At 32.7% G+C, this 11,734-nt stretch overlaps 1 protein-coding gene across 1 annotated transcript; it reads right to left on the bottom strand.

Annotated features, from left to right (window-relative positions):
- Window positions 1-1,044: 1,044 nt before the first annotated feature.
- On the bottom strand, window positions 1,045-2,816 carry LOC110996766. The gene is made up of 2 exons (XM_022264591.2): window positions 2,787-2,816; window positions 1,045-2,679 (listed from the first exon to the last, which is right to left on the bottom strand). The coding sequence occupies exons 1-2, from the start codon at window positions 2,792-2,794 to the stop codon at window positions 1,254-1,256; spliced, it is 1,434 nt and encodes a 477-aa protein (XP_022120283.2). The 5' UTR covers window positions 2,795-2,816; the 3' UTR covers window positions 1,045-1,253.
- Between the last annotated feature and the right edge of the window lie 8,918 nt (window positions 2,817-11,734).

Here is an 11,734-nt window from a genome sequence, read left to right as displayed (position 1 = left end):
AATCGGTTGGCGAAAATTTAAAATTGGCTTAAGAGAATTCGAATTAAACCTACCGAAAGGTCTTATAAACATCTTCCACCAATCTAAGCATAATATAACTGAATTAGCACACATGGCTGAGCTTGAATTCGCGAGCTGCGTTGCGTCTACGAGATACGCAGCTTATAATAAAACAATATTAATTATCAATCGACGCTCCACTGCTCCCTTTGTTCCGAGCGGGCCAGTTTAATAACAGAGGTATGCGTGCATTAAACCTCCGGCATTTCACGGTACTTTTGTTTAAATAATAAATTGAATTTCTATTAACCAAGTACCATCAAAGAGCATGAACCCAAATGAGTATTAAATATTTTTACTCTCGAGCGAATGCCTCGGATATTAGAAATAGAATAGTCTGCATTGTCTTAATAGCTCCAAGTTTTTCATATAAGTTGAACTGTGGGATGCAAAGTACTCATATTTCATATTTATAATTGCGCGCCCGACGATATAACGTTATATATCGGCGAAATGACTTTTAGGGGCACAAAGTTGAATTCATTTCGTACTCTGCCAAACCAAATGTTTTAACAATTATGCTTTGCGAATGGAAAAGTTTAAATTGGTGAATTTATTAAATTTTATTCAACACAGCAGCATAATTACATCCTAACAACTAAGATGTGAATATAAAGTAAAAAAATCAATTTTGTTCCCCTCGAGTTGTCAGCAAGAAGGCGGGGTCTCAATCAGTTTGTTAATACATTCAAATTTATTCGTTGATCGGACGAGCGTCTCGCTGCTAACGTATTTAAAAAGTGATTAGAAGTTAAATTGACACAATATGAAGTTTTTGTCCCCGCTCCGAAGCTTAATCAAAAACGAAATTATTCAATTTGCAACAAAATACTCAGATCGTTATTAAATCGTCTTTATTAAATAATTTCAACGACAATAATAGTTTGTGAATCACTAACAAAAAAAACTTTTCTTGCTAAAAATTAAGATTAAATTCTCATTGTTATATTCGTAACTAAGGTTTCTGCCTCTTATGAAAAGGTATTCATGAAAGTAAACGTTTTGTCCCAGAGCGACGACCGTAGCGTAAACACTTGCGAGAAAACGCACAATCATCTACCTAACTTAGCTTATGGTAATTACTTGCTAGAATAATCTGCCTTAGGCACACGAACAATAATAATAAATAAGAATAATTTCGCTTATTTAGATATTCAAGAAACCGTGTTTGCTGTATAATTCACGATGAATTACTAGATCAGAAACTTATGCATAGATACTTTCTTCTTGGTTATTTGCTGTCTACGTGGCCGTCTTGGAGGTTCAAAACTAGAGTACAAAGACTTTGTAAGAATGTTACACTCTTTTAAGGTTCTCTGCGCCAAAAGTGCTCGTTTCATAATTTCCCTGTCTTCTGCAAACAGCTCTTTCGTTGCCATTTTTACAACTGTTTGGTCTAAATCGTCGAACTGGGACATAATTTCTATAAATTGCCATTCTAAATTTCGAGCTAACATTGTGATATTATCCTTGGGATCTTCTTGAGAACCTATTATCTGTGTATGCGCATATTGCAAACACGTAAACATTTTGGTTGCTTCGTAAGAGGCGAAGCCGTTATAAAAATCATTGTTTAACACTGTGTAAAACTTAGCTTTATATGTAGCTTCTTTCAATTCATAGAAACGTATTTGTTTTTCGTAGTAGTCTACAGCATATTTTAAACCATCACTTTCAGATTCAATTACCTTTTTTAGATAATCTTTTCGTCTTAGAACATTATTCTTAAGACTAGTTATAAAAACTTCTTTTTGCATATAATTAAGGCACTGTTTACTTATTTCATCAAATATGTAATACAACTGCGCTGGTTTCTTGAAATACAATTGCGGCTCATTTGTTTTGAAAGCTGTTATAAAGCCATCGTATTTATTAACAGATGGTTTCGATGGAGTATACACGTCAGAAGATAGCGCTCTTAAAAGACCTGATGCTCTAAGAAACATATTTCTACGCGATTTTTTCCAAATATCAGGAGATATATCATAAAGGAATTCACCATACTTTGATAAAAAATCAAAAGTTGCATCTAAAGCATCAACTTCACATTTAAGTCTGTTGTATGTGAAACAGTATTCGTTCAACTCTTCAGTAACATTACATACTCTAATTTCTATTTTTTTGCAAAGTTGCTCACTTCTTTTAGCATTTCGATAGCCGTTTCTAACAAAACTTATGAAACTAGATCTTACGTTGGTATAAAGTTTTAAGATGTTTTCATATTCTTCCATCTCATCTGATTTAGCGTTAACCATTTGTAGTATTTCATCCTTAAGATAAGCAGCATTTGCTTTAAATAAGGTTATGTCTCTTATATTCGTCATATAGACTTTAATGTCTGAAAATTGTCTTAGTGGACGTCCTTCTATAATCTTATAGAATGATTCATCAACATCACATATTGTCTTTGGCTCGTCCAATTTATAATTAGTAAGAATTTCTTTTTTCTTTTTATTAGGTTTGCTAAACACCCGCATATTCTGCGGTAGTTTGAAAGGATTTTTATACGGTACTGTGCAATCATTGCTGTCCTTCCTAATGTTCCTTACAGTAGATTCTTTTGTAATTTGCTTACTTTTATTAACACTTGTCTTACTTGTCAAACTCACACCGTTATTTCTGAAAGCAAATATGTACATGAAAAGTAATACATTTCTATAAAATTATAATTATGGTTGGATTATATAATATATATACATGTATATAGGTTATAATAACGCACATACCGTTTCATTGTTTCAAACTGTATAGTTTTAATTTATTTAATTTTATTGTATCATCCCGAAAAAAAAACAAAATATTTTGCATCGATGACTTTGACGAAAGAAAAATATGTCTTGTTTACATCATCATGTACTTTCATAGAGGTTTTATAAAGACCGCAAAGGAGTTTCGTTCTATTGTAAAAAAAACAAAGGTATCTAAAAAAAAATTGTTCATTCATAATAAACAATGCATTATAAAGTGTAAGATTTGGAAATACCTGCGTAATTTTGTTTCTTAAATACCATTTTTTTAACTGTTTACTGTTTAATGATCTATTTTAAAAACTTATGCTATTAAACCTCTATTGTTGAGATAACGGCTCCCTTAATCGTTCACACTACTTCCCACTTGTGAGGAACAATGTCGAGATGGCCTCAGGGGATTTGCACAGCTGTCCGTCAAAATGACGCGCCTCAAGTGACCGCAACGGCCCCCGGCTGTTGCTTGCTGACCACCATTAGATGTGTTGTGTCTGACACGAAGAGTCACAAGATATGAGCGCTACGCGATTTTATTTGTTTGAATTCACTTTACGTTCAGTCCATAACATATATGAAACATTAATATTACATAACTAAATTATGTATAATATTAATATTCAAATTATTTATTAAATTTTAACTAGCAACACCATGGATTAGGGCTTCGATCTTTATGTTACATAGATTTAATCACACAGTCAACAATTTAGTGGCCGTCCTATGAGCATAATTACAAGTATTTATAGATTTATTATTCCAAGTTAAGCCCAAAAATATATTTTGTGTTGTTTAGAGGATTTGCATTTTAAATCGAAACGAGAAAAACGACTAAACTAAATATTTCAAATTGCTCTTCGCTTATGAATTAGAATACAAATCTTGTGAGACACAAATGCCTTTTCAAGGAACAAAATAGCGGCTAAGAGGAGGCATTTGTTAATTAACCGGGTTTAATTCTAAAGCCTTCGCAATTCAATATGTCGCCTTCACGCCCCCGTGCTAGACATAATGAATTAGCAAACATGCCCAGCTCTTCTTTAAATTGAATGCCATTTCCACACACTTCCGTCTTTGTCCTACTAAAAAACTTCCGTTTTTCTATAGACAATTTGTGCTCTTGGGCTTTTCAGTATTCCTTATTAAAATGTGTGCATTTTGTCATTTAAAATATTAATGAAAGGCACTGCTTCACTTGAATGCATTACATGTTATGTCCATACTAGTTTAAATATATCCGTTTTCTCGTAACCTTATACCTAGTTTAAGTTGTTCATTTTTAAAATGATTTTTTTTTGATTTGATGTCAAAAATAGAACGTGCGGGCGAAAATATATTTTTCTAATACTTTGATTTACATCTATTGCATTATAATACGTATAATAATACGTATTGTTCAAGGTAAATGTCAAAATTCAAAATTCAAAAATAATTTATTCATGTATGTAACATAATTTACCCTTATGGACGTCAAAAAAAGAAATATACATTTAATGCTTCTAATTTTACATTTACTGCCAGTTCTCAAATCAAGGGCGTAGAACAGAAGAGAAGAACTGGCAATAAACTCTCCGCCACTCTTTTTAATCGCCATACATAACGTTTGTAAGGAGCTGCAACCATTACACCATGTTCCATATGACGTCTTGAGTAATAAAGAATAATAAAACAAATTAAAAACAAAGATTTGTCCTCTATCAGCAGGAGGCATGGTGAAATAGGAGCACGCACTTACATACTCGTGAGAACAACACGCAAATACGTAGTAGAAATAACTAATATCAAATGTACATGTACTTTGTAAATGTATTTTTTAAATATCGTTAGATAATATAATATAACCTCATAAGATAAATTATTCCACAATTTGAATTTAAAGTGGTTTGAAGCAATCGAGTACAAAGTTTTTATTAGTTGCCCATAGACGCAACTTGTTACAAGATAAGCTGTGGTCGCAAACGGTGGAGTTATTGAAACTTTTCAGTCATAATAACCTTAGGGGAAATACATTTTCGTAGCTACCTAGTACTATAATTTGTTCAACGTTCCTTCCGGGGGCATGAAGAGTACCTACCTCTTCCGTCTCTTTCTGTTCCATCGTGTTTATGCTGTGAGTTCATAGTTTTAAGTTATAACATTGATTTTTAATTGAGAGATTAGTTTACACAGTTGTTTAACTTCAGGATAGAGGTCATGGGTTCGAATCTCGGAGAAATACTGGAAATCGTAGTTATTACGAACACAGAAGTACAGAGACACAAACTGGCGTAACTAAAAGGTCTGTAAATACTCAGTAACTTCACATAAGGACATTGATACCGATTGTGTGTGTGGAAGTTCTATGTGGTTCTTACAATATATGATTGATGTTGCAACCATCGCTCGGAATGAAAAAACACTTTTGGGATTGTAATCACTGTCATACCAGCGGTTCGGATTCTTGAATTTGCAAGAGTCCATATTTGAAGGAACTAAAAACTTGAATTAGAGATACTTTAAAATAATTAGCAACATTTATGTAAATGTGTATATATATCACATCGTTCCGTCGAAATTGCAATTTTATCATAATAAAACATGCGAATTTCCTTTTACAAACGTAATACAGACTAGATATAGTATTAAATTTAATTACTTGTTTCAACTAAACCAACTTGTTTACAAAAACAACATCCGAGCTTTCTAAGACCAAAGTGTAAGATTTCATTTAGCCCGAAGCGATTATGTAAATTTTCTAGTAAATGAATATATTTCATTTTAAATTAGCCTTTGTTCGAATATTTGAGATACCGCGTTATAGTACTTGTAGTAATTGTATTACTATTGATAACAACAATGAGATAAGGGGTCTAGACTCCAAATGTGATGTTATCCCATTCGGTGTCGCGATCCTTGGTACGTCCTAGCGCTATAAGGCTGTTTATATATATAATATCAGTGGTGCTACAACCTCTTCAGGTATTGGCCTCAGATTTCTGAATCTGTTACATGATCATTTTTAAATCTAATAGGCAAGTAGGTGATCAGCCTCCTGTGCCTGAGACACGTCGTCGACTTTTTTGGGTCTAAGACATGTCGGTGTCCTCACGATGTTTTCCTTCACCGTTCGAGCAAATGTTAAATGCGCACATAGAAAGAAAGTCCATTAGTGCACAGCCGGGGATCAAACTACGGCCTCAGGTTTGAGAGTCGCACGCTGAAGCCACTAGGCCAACACTGCTGTAGGCTTTTTAAGGAATTAGCAAAAAGGTTGGTTGACATCACAGGAGACCGAAGAGCTGGCAGCTACTTCGGACTAAGAATATGCTAGCTATTCAAAGGTGGAACGCTGCCAGTATCTTCGGAACCTTCTTAAAGGGGATTTTATACTATCTTTTAAGGTTAGCTATTGACTTTTGTTGTATTAATTTGTGTTAGCTGTATGATTACTTTATATACGTTAATTATATATAAGGTTGTATCAAAATCAATTAATCTTTGATTAAGAATACTTTAAACAACATATTATAATTATAACATAAAGCTTTACATATACTATTGTCATTATTATTTAACGAAACATAGTACTCTAAAGAATAACTTTATGCAGTTATCTGTATTTCCTCCGCCTTGGACCTATGGCGTTCTCACATACAGATGTTCCTCCCTAATATGATGGATTGATAGCAATGCGGACATACGTAATATTTGAGATTTAAGAAAAAAATCAATGAACAACGAATTCAGATTTTCGTTCACAACCGCTTATGTTCAAGTGACCAGTAGGTATTGAGTAAAGTTTGCATTAGGTTAATTTCATTATATTCGTTTCAATAACTCATTGTTTTTTTGTTTCCATGGGCATTGAAAAAAGAGAAACGGTATTGCAATCGAATGGAATCCAGCCAATGATTCGATGATCCAACAAATATAAATTTGGAGAAAGGTTGGTGAACAGTTTCTCCAACCTTTACGAAGGATCGGGCCTCAACCAATACGCCAACACAAAGGCCTCAGTACAAATGTCGCGAAGTTGTGCAGTCAAAACCGTGAACGAAGACATAGTTTTGATGAACATACCGGGTATATTGACCTGATATGAGTCAAAGGTTCCAGCTGAATTCTATTATAGGTATTGTTATTATTATAAGTATTAGGTACTTAATAGCAACGTTATTGGCTGTTACAACTATCTTTACGATCAAATACTAGTAGTCCCTTCGATGTTGTTATAATAGATATGACTGTATATCCTTAGCAGCTAGAATAACTTCGTTAGTACTTTTCTGAGTATAACATCCTCGCAGTGATTTGTGGCCGTAGATAGGCGTTGCTACAAATCTATTGAATGTATTAATTTGTTCCTTATAAATACTTAAAAAAGGATACCTATTAATTATGCCGTGTACCAGGAAAACAGGAGGTCAAGCAAGCAATAGCTCAACCACTGAAGTCAAACTAATTAATAACAGTTTGACCCCTGACCGCATTGGGGTACGACGTACCAATTATTCTTGAGACGTCCGATCTTTGGCCACTATGTCTACAAGGAAACGACTGTCATTTGTTTGGTTCCCTTGTTAGCTACGATGCAAGATTAATTAGACCGAGAATATAATTGGAATATTCATGTTTTCTATCAAGATACATTTGTTTATTGTATAAATTTCAATGGCGACCGAAATAATTGTTTTGCCAAGAATGGAACCTTGATAGGATGAATCTAGTGGCAAATTTAGACTATATAAATTTGTTCTAACAGAGTCTAGTGAATACCCTTCCTTTTATTTAAAGATTTTTACCCAATGTGTAAAGAAACCCATATATTTCGGGAGATATCATTATGCAAGCTGAATTGACTGCACTTATGGAAATCGAACGGTAATGTGACTTCATTCCAATCGGGCCTAGGCAGAGTTGAATGAAACGTTATCGTTTTTGAAACTAAAATATATTCTTTTAGTACCTCGTAACTAAAATTAACATCTAAAAAATTAGCTACCTCATCTATAACAAGAAACACAGTGGGATGATTAACGATTATAATACGAATTTTAGTGGTAAACATAATTTCATAATCTCAAATTCACTCAGATGATGATGATTAAACCAATTGTAAATAGTGGCACGACATGGGGCTTCATTAAGAAATGCTAATCGCAGCCGATCATAGCTTAGTTGTTGAGTAAGTCCACAACGAAAGCCATAATAAATCATTGACCGAAACCTTCTTGCGTTAGGTTCATTTTCACGTGCAACAAGAGGTTTAGATTTGCCGCCAATTCACAAAAAATGACAAATGAATGCAATATACTACATTAGGTTACCAATATAGTATATATAATACAAGAATTCTAAAATTGAAACTCAAAAAAGTTTTTATTAGCAATGTTTCTAACTGGCCAGTTCTTAACATTTTCAGTGTTACCAACGTAAATAAAATATGAATATTTAGAAAAAGAATTTAAACGCGACATTTTCGTTTTAAGCTCATACTAGAGCCACCGAGCCACGATGAAGGCGATAAAAAGCTAAATAAAAACACTCATGTGTCGAAAGGGATTTGCTCATTCGATCCAGGAGTGTCGATATTGAATTTAAACCCCCTTTATTGTATCGTTATAGTATTCTATGAATTTTGTCAAACGACCCGTTTAACATAAAATTTAAGGGGTCTGTTAAAAGTTATTCCGACTGAAGCAGTTTTTAATTTGACTTTAAAGTAAGGTGAAAACTTTCAATGCTTCTAAATTTAAAGTTACACTCTAATTAGCTGCAGTAAGTGATTTGAAGGCGTATTTTAAATTCTAACGAGCTCCTACAACTTCTTAGAGGATAATTATGTTAACATAGTTTGCAATATTTAGTGTTGAGAGTTCTTGTACATTAACTGTTGACTCACCTAACTTTGCACTGTGCACGATTTTAAAAATTTGCTGATGCTTATGAAGTCATGTAACTTTTCCATATAATTTTGTTTGGTAGTTGATTACTTTAGGTAGCTCAAACGCCAAATCCTATGCGCATTACGCTATACCAAAATTGTTATATCTTATGATACTTAAAGACGTTAAGAAGTGGCTATTTTCTTATATTATTCTTTTATTCCCTTATGGACTATTGCGCCAAGGGGTTCAGGTGCACAGGCGCTAATTACAGATTTAAGTTGGCGCAATAAGTATCGCAATATATATATATATATATATATTAATAATTATATACTTTGATTATTATTATACTATTTAGTTTATGAAAGAAAGTGTTAATTATGATAATATTAATAAATGTGTAAGGTTGTTAATTTCGTTGTTAGATATATCTTTATATAACATATTTAGTTTAGAATATTTCCTTTGAGCCATCACAAAATTGACAAATTTCCTTACAAAGAATGTAAATGTCCTTAAAAATGCTTAAACACATGATTCAAAACATTTACATGCTTATAAAGAACAAAATCATATTCACATCCCCTCACTACTCAATCCACGCACAAAACTGATGTAAAAAGGGCTTAAGATAACGTTGGAACATTCGCTCCTAATTAGTAACACCGTCTTCACCATCTCCATTACACAAAAACTGTGACATAATTGCGATTAAAGATTCAAGCAGGGAACCCGTCCGCCTTTTAAATTTTCTAATTAACGTTTGCAACCTGTTTACTTGAACTTAACAAGCATTAAGAAGCTTCTAAATCTTTAGGGATTGCTAAACTAAGGGGTAGAAAACATTATGCATCTATAGCAATGAAATGTATTTTCAATTGTCTATGAAAGTATTCGAAGTTCAAATTGTTTAAATTTTTTTATTACTATTATTTTTTATTATTAATTATTAGGACTAATGGTTTGCGATTCTCATCCCTTCGGTCTTGGTTATATCCTCGGATGTGCACCAATGTGATGAAGATTGTGTTCTATATGCATTTAATATTCGCTTGAACAGTGAAGAAAATTGGTTAGCCTTAGACCGAAAAAGTCGACGGCATGTGTTCCGTACTTGCGAATTAGATTGTCAAATGATCATGAGACATATATATAAGTCTGAGGCCAAAAACTAAAAAGGATTTTTAATAATAATTCATCTTTGTAAGGAGTGAGAGGTGTTAATTTTATAACATGGAACATTTCCTAACATAAGCCAAATTATCAATTAAATGTAATAATTCGCTCAATCACGTCCTAATCAATACAAAATCGAATCAAAATTTTCACACTTTTTTTCGATGCCTTATATTTTAAATGAAATGTATCAGGGATTTCATTCAACTGTCTATAACAACTCTATTCAAATGGACTAGCGTCGCGATCCATCTTTCCGTTTGACAAATCACAATCAAACGAAGCCATTGTGGTTCGATTGCAATTCTCACCCCACTTTTGCCAATAATCGAACAAAGTACCTAAGGTACCTACAGGTTATACGTTTATTACATTAGTAAGCCGATATGTATATCATATAACAGCAGCAAAAACAAAACACTGTTGGCAGAAATCCACGCATAATTGACTACTGTAATCAAATTTGCACCCATTTCTATAGGTCGTAAAGGATTTGGAAGGCACAACTCGTGCACGTGATTGTAATTGTGTATGAAGTTAATAGGGACGATTATTTTGCTTCTTTATTGTCGCTTCTGGATGTAACTGGCTTAATGGAACGTATGTAATAATGTGCATTAACGCAAATTATATGGGCCCGAATTATAGATTTGATCTATGGTATGGTATGGTTTTCGTCACTGGTAGTTAAGAGAAAGTTGTAGAGTACAAGCAAGCGTTTAATATGTTCATACCACCATACTTCCGTACGTGGATAGTCTTTTCTAAATTTGCAATAAAATACTTACTAAAATTCGTATTTTCTTGAAATTAAATTGTATAAAAGCTCTGTGAAGATAAAAATAAAATGATTGTATCTCGTTTTACCTCGAAGAAAATTGTAAAAGTGAAACGTGACCGATTCAGATTAAATAGTCAAGAGAAAGGACAATATTTCTAAATAAAAATACCTGGGCTATGTAAATACACTGAAACTTTATTCATGTGGATGGCTATTCAATTCGATCGAAAGGTCCGAGGCACTTTTAAATATTCCATGTGCGGTCAAGCGAAAAATCTACAAAGAAAATGTATTACCAATCTTTTATTGCATTTTTTTCCAAGGAATTTTTGTCTTATATGCATTCAGAATGATGATTTTGTAACTATAAGAAGGTTGATTCCTAACTCCAAGAAGTTTTTTGTCGATTCAAGCGCATGCATAATTAATTTTAGGTCGTTAAAAATTAAATATTTTTTTCGATGTTTTTCCTAATTTATATTAAGTATATACTGGTTGTAAATGTAAATTTACAATTAATTTAATTTGTTTTTCTTGACGTTCATAAGTGTACATGTTTACCTATATGAATAAAGATATTTTTGATTTGATTTGATTTATATAAACTAACAATAGTAATTTCTTATTAGAATAAGAGAAGTGACTTTTATATATATATGACTATAGAAATTCTAGCGCTATATATCTTTAGTTACTATAGTAACCGAATGAAAATATCCCTTGACATAATATCGTTGACAAACTCCTAATATAAGTAAATACTCAATTACGCAGTTAATTAGTATGCTGTAAAAGGCTTAAGTAGCTCTCAATCAAAATTCCTTTTCGCTTAAGAAAGAACCCTTTTTCTCAGATGTCACAAGATTTTCTTTCGTGTCAATCGCAGGCACTTTGCTAAAGGGGATCTTAATTGAAATAAATATTTGCGTACTTAATTCAGTTTAGAATTAACACTTGTTTTCACTGGCAATTAGTAAAATACCTTTATTGTATAAAATGTAAAATGTCTCAAACAGAAGATTTCAATTAATACGATAGCTATCGTCGGTAATAAGTATTGATAAATTTTTAACTAGACATATCTATAACAAGTACAAAATATACAA

Source organism: Pieris rapae, chromosome 15, assembly GCF_905147795.1.
Source record: "Pieris rapae chromosome 15, ilPieRapa1.1, whole genome shotgun sequence".
Classification (NCBI taxonomy): Eukaryota; Metazoa; Arthropoda; class Insecta; order Lepidoptera; family Pieridae; genus Pieris; species Pieris rapae.
Note: the sequence above shows the minus strand (reverse complement) of the source record. Positions and strands in the feature narration are given on the sequence as shown.